The sequence below is a fragment of the Apaloderma vittatum genome, unplaced genomic scaffold, assembly GCF_000703405.1.
Source record: "Apaloderma vittatum isolate BGI_N311 unplaced genomic scaffold, ASM70340v1 scaffold15392, whole genome shotgun sequence".
NCBI classification, from domain to species: domain Eukaryota; kingdom Metazoa; phylum Chordata; class Aves; order Trogoniformes; family Trogonidae; genus Apaloderma; species Apaloderma vittatum.
The window spans coordinates 129,943-149,502 of NW_009704321.1; the positions used below are offsets into that span (position 1 = coordinate 129,943).

Here is a 19,560-nt window from a genome sequence, read left to right on the forward strand (position 1 = left end):
AATTTTTAATGAATAGTTTAAATATTCAAATCACCACATTGTAAAGTTACAGAATAAACTCTAAGCTAATAATTCCTTTTATTTTGTGCAGTTTTTCAGTAGTTTTACATTTTATTTGGAGGCACTTAGGGAATTTATCTATTAGCTTTCCTTTATTTCTTCTCATTTCACTATCTAGTAAATGAGGTCTGCATAGATAGGACTGTTATTTCATAAATTTGTAAGAATGAATCCAAGCTCATTCCATAACAATTGCTGTTTGTTATTCTTATAATGGATTCTCATGCAAAGCAGGTTTAACTATCATTGAATGGCAATAATTATTTAATAACAATTAGGTCTCAATTGAGCGTCGACTCAAATACTGCCCTGTACCAGTCACTCTCAGCCTCTGCAGAGGATTTTTTCTCAGCTCTTACACCTGGGAACACTGAGTCTGCTTCTCTCTCCCCTTCTGCTCAGCTGTCTACTGTCCTTCCCTGGGGCTGGTGACCAAGGGACATTAAGGGTTGAGGAGATGTGAAGAATAATTGCTTTGGCAACATGCTCTCTCCATCTCTCCAAAGGATCCACAATATTGTTTGCCTTTCCAAAACCCTGTATTGTTGCACCTGTTTTGAATGCAGATTCACACTGCCAATGTGGATTGGTGCTGCCGCTGTCTTATATGAACAAGTGCAGAGCTGTCCTCCCTGTAGATAAAGGCGTGTGGTGTGAATTGACATCAAGTTAGTTGTACTTAGAAGCTTAGAAGGTTCCAAAGTAAAAGCAACATGGAGATGTCTGTTAGAAGGGGCTTAGTTAAATGTTAAAGAAATTGTGGGCAAGTTGAGCTCAGGTTGCTTTCAGAGATGAAGCTAGCTCTGTTGTAGACAGTTCTCCTTACATACCGGTGTCGAGGTGACTGGAGATTGAATCTGCAAATGTACCCAGCTCCTTGCTGGATATTGAAAATGTAAATAGAAGGAAAGATAAGCACAGTTAAAAATTCTGTTTCGTTTTTTGTTGCTGCCATCTCCAATAATTACTCAGGGAGTTTCCTCTGTTTTGTTTTAGATTATAAGTATTGTAACTACTAGGGACACATTTTCCAAAAAAGGGAAACATAAAACATTCAGGATTGCAAAGCTCTGCCATCAGGGAAGTTTTTCTCTGAAGCATTATCAGTCATACAAAGAAAACACACACGTAGGAATTTTTTCTTTTTGTGTCGTAGCAGCTCTGCCAATCTTTCAGTGAGAAGCCGTAGCTGGCAGTGGCAGGCAGAGAGGGCGAGCAGGCAGTGGAGAAAGAGGTGGCTGTGCTCGGGGCACACACCAGCCTGGAGCCCACACTGGCACAGGCATGTGCTGCCACGTGGCTCTGCTCAGGCTTGCTGCGGGGTGAGCAGGAGTTTGGTGACCCATCTGCTGTTTTTTCCAGTGGTAAAAAAATCTTTTTTCTGTCCAGGAAGTGGGGAGCAACTTGGCAATATAAGCCCTGATGCCTTTTTGAAGTTTTTTTCCTGCTACAGCACAAGCTCCCTGACACAGCTTGATCTGGCTGGTCAGAGGTCCTTTTATCCATGCAATTTGAATAAAAGAAACAAATGAGAAACCATTTTTTGTGAAGCTAGCAGTACATTTAAGAAAGGGTTTAACTTCCTTCAATATCTGAGTTGTGTTGCTGCTTTTCTTGCTGATATTTATTATTTGGACAGAGATAGGTAAAACAGTCCCTAAGGAAATGTGGAAGTGGGTTTTTATCTCAGACACGAAGGACTCAGAGGGTCAGAACTGTTTTATTCACATGAATCTCACTCTTCAATGGATGCAGCAGCTGCTGCACAAATTCGTACAGGCAAGCTGATAAAGGATGAAAGTAATTTTAGCTGAAATACGAGACTACTAGATGGAAAGACTCACAAGGATGAGGGGTTAATCATTGCAGAACTGAACTGAGGTTCTAAAATGGAAAAATTGCTTTTCTGTTTGATTTTGAGAGGTCTGCAGCTTTCAGAATTCTGGTCACAGGAGGATGTCCCTCAGTAGATAGTTCTCATTAGAGTTTGTTGGAAATTTCTTTGACAAAACTGTTTTTCATTGACCAATTTCATTTAATCAAAATAGACCTGGGTTCAAGTCCCTGCTGTGTCTGTTTCAGCATGTCCTGGAATGAAAAACGCTAAAACTTTATCCTGAATCTGTTATGCATTAATGAGCCTGATTATTACAAATTTTCAGGAAATACAGTAATTCTGTCACAGCGAAGTTTAGGGATGGAAAGCTTTTCCAGTTTGAACTGATAATTAAAATTCTAAAAATGTGTGGAATTAACACATTTAAAGAAAAAAATATTATTTGGGTGAAGCGAATCTTTGTTTCAATCATTTTGCAACATATTTTAGTTTTGACCTTTTCATTCCAATTAACTTGGATTGCAAAACAGACATTTTCAAGTTAAATCGAACTGTTGTGTTCCATGTTGTCAAACAGCACATATTGGTAATTCTGAAACTCTTTTCCACACATTTTCCAGAACACAGTTCCTTTCAGAGAAGTGTGCTTTCCTAGAACCATAATCACTTCTGACAAATACGCCTCTCCAAAAATGGCACAATAGATCACCTCCAGTCCAGAGAGGATGCTGTTACCATTGGTTAGCTCTCAGGAAACAAAAATCTTAAAAACACTTCAAATGTTTGACTAAATATGTTGTGTTAGTTGACGGCTTTCAACATCAAACCACTAGATCTAAACCACTCAACTGATACCTGCTTTAGAAATATCTGTGGAGGAGCTGGAGAATACAGCTCGTGGAAACGGGTAGAGTAAATCTACACCTACCTGACACAGCTGCTGATGCTATACCAGCAGCTGCAGAACTGCTGGGAGACCTGAAAGATTTCATTTTCCACAATAGTAGTTATAAGAGAGAGGCGAGACCTTTGGGTGTTAATGAATGAAATATGAAGTGGTATTCAACAGAAAGGTAAAGATAGTTGTAGAGTCTCTACGTGTGATTGGACTGTTGACACGGGGGAGTTAGCTCATCTGCTTTCAGAAATACCTTTCATTTTGCAGATCTGCAATACAGTGATACAATTTGCTATAGATGACTGATTATGAGGCTGTTTCTCACACTCCTCAGTGTTCAAGGCATGTGCAGTCATATTTGTTTTCTTAGGAAAGATGATCATGATCAGTACTTTTATCAGTGTGTGTGACCACCTACTGCATAAAGGTCCACTTTGTAGCTCCAAGAACTGACAGAATGCTTTAGTGAGATAAGGAAATAAAACCATTCCTGAAGGGGTGGTTGAGAGGGAGAAAAAAGATATTACCTCAGGGAGCCTTCTGAAAATTCTTGATTTCTTCCGCATTTCCCCTCTCAAAGACACAGGATACAAAATTGCATCATTCGGGTTCCCTTGATAAGTTTCCCACTCCCAAACACCCAGTTTAGCTATTTAGATCAAAGATACATTAATTGGCAGAGAAGAACTTAAGGGGAGGAAAAATACATTTGAGTAGGCTAGGAATTGATCATTATGTTCCTACAAGATCCCTTATAGTGCTCTTATCACCTGCCATGCCCTGGTCTGATAAGTGGCTGATGGATTCCAGGCTTTTTTCTCCTTCTTCATTGTTGGCTGTTCACAGTTGCCCAAGGATGCTGGAGTGCAATGCATGAATAAGGACTGTTTTTCACCCCCAAAATTGGGTACTTCAGGATCCTTGTTTCACTTTGGTGCTGGGGAGGCTTTCCATTACAGGCTGTCTCAGGAGGCTGATGTGGCTTCAGCACAAGCTGCGTGTGTGCTCCTTCTTGCTGCTCGGCTACTTATCTCCTTACCTGTGCTTCCTGCCTTGATGCTGCTTAAATGCCAGTTCAGCAGTGCTCAACACCATGTCAACATTATGTTGTCCTGTTGTAGAGAGCATCCAAGCCCTACGGAAGATAGAGCTCTTGTCCTGCAAGCTTGTCTTGCTGGACACCTTCTCCTTTTAACTCATTTTGAGCTCCATTACTTGCTGTCATTATCCTATACTTCTGAATAGAATGACACTACCTCAAGCTTGTCTGATGAACTCACTTGAGGAGTAACAAAATAGCTGAATCACTTCATTACTGACACCCACATGACATCAGACCAGCCAGTCATTTGTTTTATATAGATTTCTTATGGCCTATATGAATGGTTGCCTACTCTGCAGAGCCTGGAATTGTCAGCATCCTTGAAAATTTCTTCTGTGTGTTGCCCCTCAAGTATCACTGGTAAGCCCTCAGCTTGTTAGGACTTCAAGTCTAGGACTCAACTAAAAAAGGTCATGTGGGTTTTTTTCTCGCAACTCAGACAATCCATAGATGTAATATTTGAGTCCTTTAAACTGCTTTCTGAAAGCCATACTAGACTTTGGAACAAAGAATAGTTCATTAGTTCATGTATATTAGCTCAATTCTAATGTTTTTAAAAGGCTATCAGCTATCATCCAAATCAGTTTTGCATCTTGATCCAGTATCAGAAGCCTTGTTAAGTAACATCCCATCTGCTAACCTATATCTCCAGAGTCATTTAAGCAACTAATGTGAATGAATCAAATCATTCCATCTGTACTGTATCAATATTTGGGAAGCTTTTCCTTACTTACAAATTTGTTCTTTAAAACAGTCTCATGTTTTTTCCAGAGAGTGCACCACGTTATCTGATAATCCACTTCCTCTAATGTTCTTAATCCTGCAACCCTCTAGCAAAAGTCATAATTGCTGATAGAAAGGATAATTTAAGCTACACATTTAATGTACTGGTAAGTCAGTGTTCAATGAGACAATGAGGAGGAACCATCGTTACACAGGCAGCTTTTCCATAGCTATTAGTATCCTGAAGTACAGAAAGCCCTCTCAGAGGAGATTTTATTTGTCTGCTTACTCTCACATTGCAGCTTTTGCCACATTATTATGAGTACTGTGTCAGATAACCCGTGCTGTGTGTATTGCTTTTTATTTTGTAAATCTGGGCACATCTAAATCATTGTACAAGGGCTAGAAAACACACATTTTCGTTTCCATAGGCAAGAGCTATGCAGTATATAGATTGTGTGGCCCAGATAGATCTCCCTTTAGTTGAGTGAATTTTTTCTAGTTGCTTTTGAGAATAAATTTTAAATTTTATACATGCCTTACCCAGATTGTAATCATACCCTTGCCCACTGCAATAAAATTTATTTTCTTAAGGCTGTCGATTCATATGGATACCCAGATGGGCACAAATAGAATCCTTTCTGAAGCACCTTGCACTCATTTACAACTTCAGTCTTTTTCCAATAGCATCTTAATCAATAGGCACTAATCAAAAAAGCAGTAGCCTCAACTATACAATCAAACCCAGCTCAGAGTCATTCATAAATGTTTCTCTAACAGAAAGGCGGATTTATGTCTTCAATTCTTACAGAAAGAATTTTAATAGTAAAAGAAAGCTTGCATAAGATGATGATAAATAATGCTAAAATGGAAAATATCATATCAAAAACAATAAATCTTTTGCTTACTATTTGGGCATATCAGTAAAAATATTTCAAAGGAAGTCAGCTAAATTAATGGAAAAGCAACATTGTTAATCCATTGTAAAACCTGTTACAGGTATCTCAGAGGAATTATAGTTGTTTATCCCCTTGCTATGGTAAGAATATTAGAAACTGAGAAGTCAAAGGCCAATTTCCTAATCGGATGGCATTTTGAGAGCTATTTTATTTAGAGATCTTATGCAGTTTAGAACCAAAGCTGAAATAAGTCTCCGTCTTCTGGGGAAGCAAGATGGCATTCTGCTAAATGCTAGAATTTTATCATTTAAAGGGGGGGTTAAAAAGCAAAAAATAGCAGCCAGTGAGACCTAAGAATATAAAAGCATTTGAGATCTCAGAAGGAGTTTAAATCAATGTACTGCCACAGTTACAGCACAGATGAAAGAGCCTGCTGTCTCAATTGCCAGAAAACTACTTAGAAACTCTCACTTTGATTTTTTTTTTTCTGGTAGTCCGTTACATTACCACTAAATGCAATATATGGGGACATCACTGCTTTGATGTTGTACAGCTACAACAAATGGAAACTAATATGGCAGAACAGTCAAGCTATGTGATTTGCGTTTGTATATACAAATATGTAGCCATCAATCTTCTTACTTCTAGACCCTGTGTCACTGCCACCCATCTGCCTCCTTACTGTTACTTCTGTTTTCATGAAAATCACAATTATTTTACACCTATATTCTGAAGAGAAAAACATATATATTGGACGGGTGTAAAAATTAAAATTTCCTCTAAGCTATTGTCTTCTTCCACAAATTCCTTGTTGGTAAGGGGTTTTAATAACACTTTGAGACAATTGCAAATAGGAGCATGACTGCTGCCAGACATTGCAGCTTTCTTGTTCTCACAGATCTAGTCACACCAAGAATATTTGCACTTTTTGCAAAGCAACACATTATTAAATAGTCTAGCTTCTCCAAACTGCTCCAGCCTTTTGCAGTGAGCTAGCAGTGTATGAGATTATAGACGCAGTACCTCATGTTAGCTGAGAGTAGTGTAATTGATACAAACATGTCTAGATCTTCATCTCCCCTGCTGCTTCTGCTGAAAGCCGTGCTATTCATGGAATAGAAGGAATGCAGGTGGGGGACTTTTGGTCCATTTTTGGCACCATCTTCCCCATCATCACCTGTCCAGCTGGGATTTCACCATATAATAATGCGTTTATGTAAAAACTGTAGATTGTGGGGTAAGAGAGAGTGGACAGGGTAATGCCTGAAAAGAAGTGCATTTTTTCCTCTTTCTAGTGTTACAAAAAATATTTTCTCCTCTGCAGCATTCCCCCAGTAGGAAGATGCAAGGAGGAGACTGAATAGGAATTGCTTTAGCGGGTGATCTGGCTACAAATGTCTCAGCCAAAGATTTTGTCCAGGTTCTGCACGGATGGCACAAGTCTTTCACACAGTCCCCCAAGATATTCCAAAATTTGGACAGGAACCACATTCCTTTTTGTAGAGAGCAAAATAAAATCCAATGGATATTCTTCCTGTTGCTCCTAGAAACATAGACTATGGACAAAACCTAGAATGTCGTACAGAGACAGGGCTCTCAGTAAACAGTGCAGAGGATGTGCCTCAGTAAAGACTTCAGAAATCGGCATCTCTTTGTTGTGTAATGATTCTGCTAAAAAGCAAAGACATTTACAATGTTTTCTAACGATGTGGTAGTCTCTGTAACCAATAATTAGCTTTTCCTTCAAAATATTTGAACTGAAAGTTTCCTATTGATGTGAATGATTAATAACAATCATGTAACCCGTACAATTCTTTTTACGCAATAATAATCTCCTGAGAATTTGCTCAAGTTCCTCAAGTAAGATTTGTAGTGTCTCTACATCTTTTGACAAAGTTAGACTCAATATTTATGTTTATTTAGTAAAAGAGCAGACAGGTCATTTCTTATGCAAGACATCAGCAGGGACCTTTGCATGCCTCTCCCATCATTGCATTTTGCAGAACGGTTTTACTTAGAGCCTTAGCCTGTGATTCATTTCGCATCCCCATTCCCCAATGAGATCATTTAGAGTATGTTTGATTTATCAGCAGCTAATCAGGCATTGTATCTTTGAGTATCTCAGGCATGTCTGTACAGATTAGAATTGTAACCAACAATCGCAACTTTTACTGAGAAATTTTAGATTTCAGAGTACTGAGAGCACATCATAATTGACCGTACATAGCACGTTGGCCTAGTTGTCTCTTTTGGGATGCAATCATAGGAATCTGGATCTGGGGGAAAGGGAAGAGGTCAGATGTTAGATGTTAAATTGTAGCGGGTGGGGGGGGCCCACCCCGGTAGCGGCTGGAAGAGCCAGCCAATGCAGTAAAGCCAAGCTTGTGCAGAATTATCTCCCTGTGTATTAGTGCAATATGAATAATATACGTTACCTTTCTAAGCAGGAAAAATGTAGCACCTTCCTCTTGTAGCCCAAGTTCTAGCCTAAAGCTAGAGACAAATAGAAGCAAGACAGCAGGACAGCACTTGCCAGTGGGACAGCTGACAGCTTCATTGTGATCTGGACCTCACTCTGTCCCGCAGGTTGCTCATCTTCCAAAGGCCTCTCATCTTCCAAAGAAGAAAAAGCTACATTCTGCCTAAGTGTTTCAGGTGAAAGTCTAGGTCAATGAACAGTTAAATGTTAATTTCCTTATAAAACAGATTGGCTTGGATTATTTAGGATCAGGGGATATTACCGTGGTACCATCTCTCTCATGCAAAGTCCCAGCACTACTGTTTGCCAAAACCTGGGCTGATAAACCATGCAAGCAACTGATCCACACTTACTCTGTGTTTTACACTCATCCATAAGTGGCTTCTGTTGGCCATAGGATACCGAGTGCTGGTCTGGCACAATATATGTATGTTCTCAGTTATGCAGTTGTATTTTTGTTCAAGCTTTTGCTTCAGGGTCTAAAGGGAAGCACACTTTGCTGTGTTTGGTTGCTAAAAGCATGATGCCGAGGAGAGGAGCTGAGCGAGCAGGGCTGGTTGTGGTTTGGTTTCATGCTGCTGCTCCCATCGGAGTGCAAGGCACAGACAAGGGCTGTTACAGCAGCACTCAGCTCATCTTTACCTCTTGTTGAGGTGCTTTAATAAGACATTAGAGAGGTGGTAGCAACCAAAAGGTAGTTCCATTTTAAGTATGGTCATAGCTGGACTGCTATTCCTGCTCTTCACACTGGTAAAATAAGACACCAGCAGAAGAGAGGGCTCGACGTTTAGCTCTGCGACAGAGAGGAAGCACGCCTGTTCCCAGTGCAAGCAGCAGGAGCAAAGCAGGAGCATTAATGATGTGTGGAGACAGGTCGGTTCAGTTCCTCTGCAATTTTTCCGGATGCATGAGTTTGAGTCTCACCTGCTCTATTGCCCTGCCACTTCTCTTGTGCTGGGGAGAGGGCACGGTGTCATTTAAACTCGTGATTCAGAGGCAGCCAGGTATGATGCTAAAAACCTCTCTCTGTGCTGTAGAAATTGTCATGGCTGATGGCTCAGAGTGACCTTTTACCTTGACTTTGTTCATCAGCTTTTAAAATGCAGAAGAGACTTCTACAATTGCTTCACGGAAGATACTGCAAGCCTAAAACACAAATCTGACTATCGGATATGCGCAGCGTAAGAAATTTCAAAGCTCAGAATGTTTTGGAATTTGCCAAAAACATGGCAAAACTATTTCTGTTGGATTTTTATGTGCTAATGGTTGAATCACTCTTGTTCTAGGAAAGGACCATAAACATAAGCACTTGCTTTTATCACAGTGAATTCAGTGAAAGGCATGTCTTTGATTAATTATCTACACCGTTGGGCACCACAGTCATAAGGCTCCTACAGCAGAGGAGGGTTGTCTGAAAACACTTGCTAAATCTTTCTAAAATCTTTCCATTTCAGATAACATTTTTATTTAGTGCAGAGATTTACATTTTTGTTTAAAAAAATTCATTTTGCTTTTGGTTCTGGAACCCACTTGCCTTTCCAGGGAAGACAAACAGTGCACTGCACATAGACTCTCAGAGATCAAATGTTAGCTTTTAGTGCGATATCATCTTCAGCACATTTTTATATTACTGCAGTTCATAACACTGCACCACAAGATGGAAAACAGTAAAAGCCTCTTTATTTATAAGGTTATTACAGGTATCCTCCAGTGTATCTCATGTGTATACATCCTGTCAAAATATTTCAGGATTTTGACAACGATGCCTGAACTTGTTTCTAGTGACATGACATGGCTTTTAACTGTATTTTTTTATAGTTTTAGTATTTTTAAGACTAGCTAATAAAACTGTTAGCCATGCTCTAAAAAAAAAATAGAGAATCCCTTGGTGAACTAAAACATTTAAATAGGCATCAGCTGAGTTTTGCCATTAAGTAACCTGTACAGGAAATTATTGTGATGTTCTTTATAATTGCTCTGGAAAAAAAAAAAGTCTTGTAGTCTGTGGAAGGTGTAACAGACCTAATTAATGCCCACACTGTTTCTCCAGAGAAACAGATTTCATGTAATGTAAATGTGATGCATAGAAAATGTTCTTGTGCTTATTTTATACTTTGCTCCTATTTTTCCTTGTACAGCTGTAGTGTATAGTATTTTGCTATGTGATGTGTATCTGTCTTCAGAATTGCAAGTTATATCATCATTTCTGAAATGTGAAAACAACTATGTATTTCCTGTATTTTTAAGTGTTAGTGTCAATTATTATCCAAGGTGTGTTTTCATGTCCAGGGAATGTGGATGTGTTTGTGCATGTGCACACATTCATGTTCATTATATGTGTGTGTAAGTGTAGGTATTATCAGGAGCATTCTTATTAGCTTTTAGAGCAAAAACTGAATCAGAGGCTGAAAATATTGACACATCTGAAATTTCAGAGCATTTCCAGGGCTTGACAATGGTACTCAACCAACCCTGCACCTTGTCACTGATGGGTGATTAGAGTTTATCTGATAAGAAGGTGTTCAAGTTAGAGTAAGGGATTTTTTTATTCACTTGTCAGTTTGGTTGGGGATCTCTGTGGTTTTAAATCTGAGTTGATATCCATGAAGTGGACCAGAAGAATCAGCGTAAATGGTCAGACTTTGCTGTTAGTAGTTTACATGTTAAGCTCTGCATGTGAGGAATCATTGTTTTATATGTTTATAAAGCTACATTGCTCTCTGTGTTTCTGTTGTGGCCTGGCAGTCCAGTACCACTAAATGGCGAATCATGATTAGCAGAGGGGGCTGTTCTGTTCTGTGCCTGGCAATGCTTACCCATACTAGCAGGTCAGCTTAACGGATGCTGTTTGCTGAGACGCTTTTGCTGGAGCCAGATTCTTCTCAGGGATATCCAGTGAAAGGGCAAGAGGCAATGGGGAAAAATGAAACATGGGAAATTCTGTTTAAATACAAGAAAAAGCTACAAGGGAGATGGAAGACTGGACCAGATTCCTCAAAGAGGTAGTATAGTCTCTGTCTTTGGAGGTATTCAAACCCTTCTCTGAGCTGAGAGGTTGGACAAGACAATCTCTAGAGATGCCTTGCAACCACAGCAAGTCTGTGGTTCTGTGATTTGCGTGACTGGGACCTAACCGGGCATGTCCATGCTTCCTAAACAGAGCAGGCTGGGGAATACTACCCTCTGTCTGCAGGCAAAGGTATGAGCATAGCTAGTGGTTTGCCGGTGTGCTTGGCGTGCTCAGCATCAGCACCCCAGAAGGCATAACTGAGGCTGGGCTTGCTGGCTTACTCCTAAACAGCCTTCAGGCCTAGTCTAAGGGCTGCCCTTAGGACACCTAGGCACACCCAGAGTTCTTGAGTCCTTTTTTCCCCGAACTGTGGTGGTGGTATCATATCATAGGATTAAGCAGCCAATTAATATCCTGAATTCTTGTAGTTCTTTCCCAGTGAGATTGCAGGAAGGGTCATCTGATAATCAGTAAATCCAAAGAGCTTGCTAACTCCATACACGCCTCTACTGGAATGTTGCTGATAACTGGCTTACATTTCGTAGGTGTGCAGTGCAGTCCAGAATCAAGATTTTACTGTTATCGATGACTACTGCACTGGACTGCGAGCTCTTCTTTACCTAAAAAGCATTGAGGAGCTTGAAGACTGGAATGGACAGAGTCCTGCAACCATGCGTCATCAGAAAGGAAAACCAGTACCTAGAATCGCTGATCTGATGGGAAAGGTATGTTGTTTCATTGCTATTCCTGTATAATGACACTGTCTTAGCTTTGAAGGCAATTCCATAGTCATTGTATGCAGTTTTTGCTACTTACCTTGGGTAACCACTGCTGCCGTCACAATTAGTCACCAAGTCTTTTTCCTTCTGGGCATTAACAAATATCTGAAGGCAGCTTAAGAAGACAAACTTGAAATGACTTGATATGGGATAACGTTTTTTACTAAAAATATGATTTCTCCATTCATAAGATCATGTCTTTTGAAAAAGTGTAGGATGTAAAACTACAAATGCACTGGAGCAAGTTCTGGCACTGCTTGTTTTAGAGAAACTCAACTCAGTTCAGACTGATACTAATACTGTGCCACAAGTTCCTGGGTGTTCCAGCCAGGGTGCAACATCCAGGAGACATGAAAGCCCCCTGGCACTGAACGTAATCACAAACCAGCCATTCACCGAACACTGAGTCAGGTAGGAGTGGCCCTTCGATCATCATACCTGAGCATCTCGTGGTCTTTTGTGTGTGCTAACTCACAAACCCCCTGCAAGACAGGGAAGTTCCAAGGGAGGAACAGCAACACCACACAATTTAATAGATTCTACAAGATCATTTAAACCTAGAAAGGCTGCGGTGGAATGGGAATGTAAACTATGGTCTCACTGAAATCGTAACCTCTGGACTGTCTTTCCTCTCTGCTCTAGTAGTTCCCTGCTACAAAAGCATCTCTGGAGATTTTTGCTACATGCAATGAGTTGCAGCCACCCCGGTACTGCTCACCCCTCTACCAGGGCACCAGCTGATCCACACTGAGAAGCAGGGAGGTGTAACTGGCTTCCTACTGATGCCTCACTGCCTACTGCTCTAAGCAAAATACCTGCACAGCAGGGAGGCTGAGCTTTTGTTTCTGGTTACTAGAGGGGATCACTTTGAAGACTGATTTCAGTTATACATCATGCCTATTGATTATCCTTCCGAAAATCTGATATAACACTGTTGAAAATGCTGTAAAAATAAGGAATTACAAACGAATAGGATTTGGAGTGTCAAACGCCTCCAAATCTCTGCTTATCATTGCTGATGACTGGAGTTGGATTTAGCAGGAGATTAGAGACTTCTGTATTGTTGTTGTTCTCTGTGGAGCTCTGAAAATTATAATATTACCTTCCAGGAGAAAAGTCAATCCTGTTCCTAAAGCTCTGGATAATGTGCTGCTTAAAAATAAAACAAGATATAAGCAGTTTCATTTTCATCTACTTATGTTAAGCAGTTAAACCAGGCTCAAAGGGTTATATCTAAACTTCCTTTCTTTAACACCTGTAGAAACATATGCAGCATTTCCAACTCATGTAACAGAGATGCATTGTAATTCTTCTTTAGAGCTACATTCAGTATTCTGTCTTTGTATTACCTTTGTATTTTACTAAACAGACAACCACTGTCAAAGATGTTTCTCATGTTCTTTTGAATGAGAAAAAAAGTATAATTTTTAGTCTTTTCCACTTGTCACTGCATCAATAATTAACTTTAAAAAGGTACTGTGAAAAGATGCTTTAAGGAAGCATTTAATAATTCAAAGGAATCTTAACCTGAAACAGGTCACATGAAAAAGAATGAAAAACAACCCCCTATATGATCTTATCTGGCTGCCTCTGTTAGGCATTTAAAAGGAACAAGGCACTCAGAATGTAACTGATTGTGTATTTTATTGCCCGTAGCACTGAATTATATCATTGGATCATTGCTACTAAATAATAACATATAAAGTTAACCATGCTGCATCATTGATAAGGTAGTGATACATTTTAGGCATGAGCTCCGGATGACTGTTTGTCCAGGAATGCACATTCAAGGGAAAAGGAAGAAAAATAGTACAACAGAGGTAAAAGGAAATACCATGATAAATGATCCTACTAGGGGCAATCAAATACAAAGGCTTGATATCATTAATATTTATAATATCATAATTAGCAAGACTGTGCCTAAGCAATGATATTGGTGTAACTAATTATGTTATCATAAACTAAGTTTGCAGTATTATAGGAATCAGTATTCTTACCTTCATAAATTATTATCAGTATCGGATTTCATGTATTTATGCTTAGTAAATTTAGTTAAGTACTCTAGTTTCATCTAGATTCAAACACAAATATCAAGTTTGCTTGGCAGCAAATCATAACACACTCTCTTTCTAAAATAAATTCACTAAAAGCATGTCCTTTCTATCTGGAAAAAAGAAGGTAGCCTGTTTATGTCGTGTATGTGTTCTCATCGATAAAAGTAATGTTTAGGAATGGGTATGTTATACATGGAGTAAAATGTGACAGCCAAAATCTTGCATTACAATTTTAAAATCTTAAAAGGAGCTGTCCAAGTTTGTCTTGGTATTACTGTGAGATGAAATGCAGTTTCTTCAGTAAGACCCCATGAGAAGCTGAACAGCAAATACTGATGAATATCTGCATCCAAAAAAAAAGAAGTGAAGATGCTAATTTTGATGTGTTGTATTTTTGATGTACTAAATGTAAAAATATAAAGGTTTTGTTACCAAATTCCCAATAATGTTCATATAGAAACACAGGGATAATTCCTAATAATTTTCATATAGAAACACAGGGATAAGACATTCAGGCAATTGACACTTTAATGAGAAGGAACTGAGGGACAATAATTATTTTCGACAGCATCAAGAACCACTTGCCTTCTGACTGTATACAAATTCACTGAGCCTCTCCAGTTTTGAATATATTACAGAGCTAGGCCCAGTCCTATTCTCCACTAAGTATGTTCATAATAGCATCTATTGTGATTCGCAGTGTGTTATCGATCATTACACAGAAGCACAGAATCACAGAATGTCAGGGGTTGGAAGGGACCTCAAAAGATCTAGTCCAGGCCCCCCACCAGAGCAGGATCACCTACAGTAGATCACACAGGAATGCGTCCAGGTGGGCTTTGAATGTCTCCAAAGAAAGAGATTAATGTCCATATTTTTACATAGAAGTGCACTATTCTTTTGCTAATTCATTTTTTGTCTTGATTTCAGTATCCAACATGTGCTAAATGAAGAGTACTGTCACAGAAGCGTGACACCATAGAGTTTTGTCATGAAATGTTGTAGTATTTGATGACCAGAGTAAACTAAAAGATAAATACTTTCTTCTGAATGGTACACCTGACATCAGATTGAAGCTGTCTTGCCATGCAGTCACCAGACAAATGACAAACTTAATAGTTATGACTGTCAGTTGTTAGATTTATCGCAATAATTTCATTCCTAAACAGAAAGAGTACTACAAATACTGTGCTAAATAGTGTAATATGATAAGCAGTTTAATAGCAAACATATCAACGTTTGGCTGAAAAGGAGAATCATGTTGATTATTTCATGCTTCTGCATTAATAGTTCTTAACATATGAGAAGCATCACAACACTGGAAAATATTTTGGAAATTTGAGTCCTGTTTTTATGTTTTTCACTGTTGCAGAATGGTTTTTTTGGCATATAGACCCTAAATTTATCATGTTTGAGCCAGCTAGTAGATGTTTTCTGATAGTCTCTTCAACAGCACTAGCTTTTTCCCTTTTGCTAACACAGCAGTTGCTGCTGGAGCCAAAACTTGCCCTTGTGCTAGATGTGACCTGGGGTACTACACTGCCTGTAACAGCAGTGAGACTCCCACTTAGGAACGGTAACCTCAGCTGTGATTTCCAGTCACCAAGTGATACCTTTCTCCAGAGCTCCACCAGTTTTATTCTTTTTTTTCCTGTGGTTGCAGCTTTATCCATAACCACTCCAAAGAAGGTCCTAGCGTAAATGCCGCGTCAGACTCACAAAGGTGGACAAAGACAGTCTTCTGGGCTTCCTTCCCCATTGCTTTTCTGATGAGTTATTTAGTTGGGCTTTTTTCTGTGGGAGGACCTGACATTTGAAGCCTTGACACAGATGACTGTCATTAATATCACCTCTGAATCACCTTTCCATTAAATGCATGGAATAAAACTTGTCAGCTTGTCTCAGCTATAATCTCAGCTTGCAAATCTCAACGCTGAGATGAGAGAATGGCAAGGTAATGATGACACCACACTGCTGCTCACTGACTCCCTCGAGGAAGAACTTTTGTAAAAGCACACTTACCTCAGCATGAATTTAGGACTGAGATCAAGTGCATGATGCAATCAGGCAGTCAGTCAAGATGTAGAACATGCTCTTACAACCTACAATTATTACAGTGCCTGCATAAGAGAGAGGAAGAGCACATGTAGTATTCTTATATTCCAAAATTAATAAATTATTTTTAAAAATAATGTTTCTGAGTTTCTCAGGAAGATTACATGACCAAAAGCAATAAAGATAACTGTTCTCAATAGGTGTGTGGATAAAGTACAGTATTCCCCAGAGGTGCAATTTGATCTCCTGTGTGTAGTCACTGTCTCACCTTGTCTCTTTATTACAGATTCTTTTATTAGTTGCTCACTGATCTTACTGCAGAGAGCTGAAGTGATTATGTCCAGAAATGCACTAATGTCAGCTGGTGGTCACAGAAGTGGTATAGTGTTTTTCTGTATAAACTTCCACCTAATGTCAGCTATAAAAATCATACTTTTTACAGTAGCATCCATACATGCTGAGAGCTAAACTTTAAAAATATGGCAGTGTATTTAGTCGGTAGGTGTGTGCTTACAGGAAGATATAAGTTTCGTACCTTGCTTTCAGTGCCAGAAGTTTTGCAAAAACTGACATTTATCTGATCATGTCTAAAGGTTAAAAAACTAAAAAGAAGAAAAAGTAATAATATAAGCATCTTGATGCCAGAAATATCCAAAACCCACAAATTGGCTTTCATAGTGGATCCTCCGCAACTGTTAGTGTTATGCTGTATTGCAAATGTAAAAGCCATATGTGATAAAAACACATTTATAAAAGGTGGTTTTCTCCACTAGACAGATGAGAGTGAATGAACCTAAACACACACAGTGTATGAACTTCAGTGAAAAATCTTGTCACCTTAAATTTAGCAAGCTGCTGATTTTGTTCACTGAATGCATGGACTTCTCATTAAGACTAAACTACACACTTCCTTCAAGTATCTATGGGTACTAAAATCAGAACAGTACAAACCTGCTACATTCTAATTTGATTGCGGTCAAATATAAATAGCTTTTTCCATGGCAGAGAAAAAACATTGCCATACCATTGACATATCATACAGAGTATTAAATTACCTTTGCTATTACATAAATAAATAAAATGTGAACTCCCAGCCATGCAAGGACACTATGGCAATGCATGCACTAAGTTTGGGCTGCCTTCACATTTTCAAGATCTCTCACTGCCTTCACTTGAGCAGAGGTTTTCACCGCCAATTTTTGGAAGTGCTCCTTCTTTTTTGGGAAGGCAAGATTCTCCAGTATGATGAAGAGCAGACCTCTTGTGTCCAGCAGTGCATAAAAAAGAGCAAACAATATTTGTGGCTCTGTCCAGAAATACAGACTATCTCATCATATGGTGGTACGGAGATTGCAGTAAAGAATTAACATGATGAAGGAACAAATTTTCCCACACTGCCAGCACCAGTTCTGAAGAAGAGTCAGAGGAGGGGAAAAAATAATTTTAGTCTGTTTGATCCCGCTTCCCATTAGCTAAGGCTTGCACAAGAAATATAGCTCTGAGGCTGGCAAAGTATCAGTCAAGAAATCTTTTGGTTTAGGATATTATGCAAACGGTGCATCAGCAGATTCGGGGAGTGTTGCCACATACGCTTGTTGGGTTGACTGAAAACAGATCTGAACCAGCATCTGCAAGGACAGATGAGGAAGCTTCCCCCCTCAGTCCTTCACCTCCTCCTCTAATATGTTGAAAGGTCACTACAGGCATGGCTCTGTGGGAGCCTGATGGACCCTCTCTGAGCATCACCAGTAGCGTTTTGGGGAGCCCCTTAGAGCAGACCACCCCACTGCTCAAATCGTGCTTACCAGGTTTGCTGTCATTGGTGAACCTGCCAGCATTTACAAGCCAAAAGCAATTACGAGCAATCCCTGGCCTGACCAATTTGTAGAAGAAAAGGACCTCTCTAACATTATTTTTTTTCCCTAACTGGTCTATTATGGAAGTTTATGTTGTGATTATCTGCAGTGCTGTTTCTCAGAGAGACTGCAGGTTGTTATATAAAACTTATCTTCCCTAACAGTGAAGCCATTTGCAGTAGAAATGGATAAAACAAAAGGAACTAGGATTATTAAAGTGGATTTAAAGTAGTTTAATCTTTGTGGGTTTTATATATACTGTATGCTAAATTTGCTTCAAGTACTGAGTTTAAACTTTCATATTCACAGCCAGTAAGTGTGGCTATTAAGAAACAATGTATTCATGTTAACTCCTTGGCTGAGGCAGGTTTAGTGCGTTCACTGCTGGCAGCGGACATCAAGCCAGGAAAATCCAACGCCTGATGCAAAAGGATTTAAAAAAAAATCCAGGAACTGCCAAAAATACATAATTCTTTTTTTGTACTCTGCAGTTTGTTTTACTTAGGGAAACGGCCTGGTCATACCCTGCAGCATGCATTCATTACAGTGATCTTTGACTGGCAGATGCAGAGTAATAAGATGCATATTTTAGTGCTTATTATAATACCCTGTCCAAAAACAACTTGACAAATGTGTGATTTCGACAGTATCTCATTTTGCTGGCTGCAGTGCTCTGTGATTGCCTGGTCCACGTGGCTTCCAGATTATGCATACCACCAATACTGCTCATTAAAATGGCCACAGTTCACCAGTTTCGGTAGCTTGGAACGAACTTGGAATGAATTATTATACAACAAAGAGGCTGCTGTCATGCAGAACAAAAGACAAGCAAAAGAGAGCTTTGGCTTAATGAGGCTAAGTGAGTGTCTCCCCTGCATCACCAGCTACTTGACGGCCTTTGAGCATGGATTTTTTTCTCCACAGGCCAAAACCTTTGGTCTATTATTTTGTGTTTATGCACCTTGAGGCTAATATACATTTTAATATGCTGCACATGGAGAAAAAAATCAGCCATTAGATTAGAACATGTGCACTCCCTGTTAAGTTAATGACAGCCGAACATAGAGATAAATTTAGGTTTTCATATTTAATTATAGCACAGCGCAGTACGTTTAGCAAGGATAAATTGCACTATTATTATGCTTCATTTTTTTTTGACATCTTTTCATATTAACCATGCGCACTTACCCCCACTTCCTCCCCAGTGTCACACATAATATCTTTGTGCATCATGCTTCTCTAACACCATGAATTTTTTATTCTGGACAGTTGTATATGTATCATTGTATTTGTTACTTAGGGTTAGCTTGCTAGTTGGATAAAACTGTTCAGAACAGCCCTTGTGTTAGGTGATCTACATAAGCAATAAGGACAGAAAAAGCATAAAAAGAACTGACCTGCGAGGCCAGACAGGGCTTCTCACATCTGCTCCCAGAGCAGGGGTTCCCAGCCCTCCTCCCCAGATGCTTTCCGTGCAGTTCGCAGTGTCGGCAACTGCAGGGTGGTAGCCCCTTTCTCAAGCAGCTGAATTAGAAAAACCAGAGAAACAACACGTGGAATGCTAAATGAATTCTACAGAATTTTGTGGTTAGATAATATTAATATGGATAGCGGTGGCCATAATATAAAATGTCTGTATTCTGAAGCATTCAGCATTTTATTGTATAGGAACCAAAACTATATGCTGTTTGTTGGGGCACTGTACGTGTGTTACCTCTGTCAGGGCTGTTGCTCCAAGAATAGCACCAGGAATTAGACCAGACCTCAGCCTTATAGAGGACAACGTGAAATTAAGCGTAGAGGTAAGC

At 39.4% G+C, this 19,560-nt stretch overlaps 1 protein-coding gene across 1 annotated transcript in view; it reads left to right on the forward strand.

The window, feature by feature from the left end:
• DPYD (dihydropyrimidine dehydrogenase) overlaps positions 1-11,733 on the forward strand; it is a gene marked incomplete at its 3' end in the record, with an annotated part of 137,774 nt that extends 126,041 nt beyond the window's left edge. Inside the window, exon 13 of the mRNA XM_009865013.1 lies at positions 11,554-11,733. Within this exon, the coding sequence (XP_009863315.1) occupies positions 11,554-11,733 (180 nt within the window). The remainder of the gene's footprint in view (positions 1-11,553) is intronic.
• Positions 11,734-19,560: the final 7,827 nt, after the last annotated feature.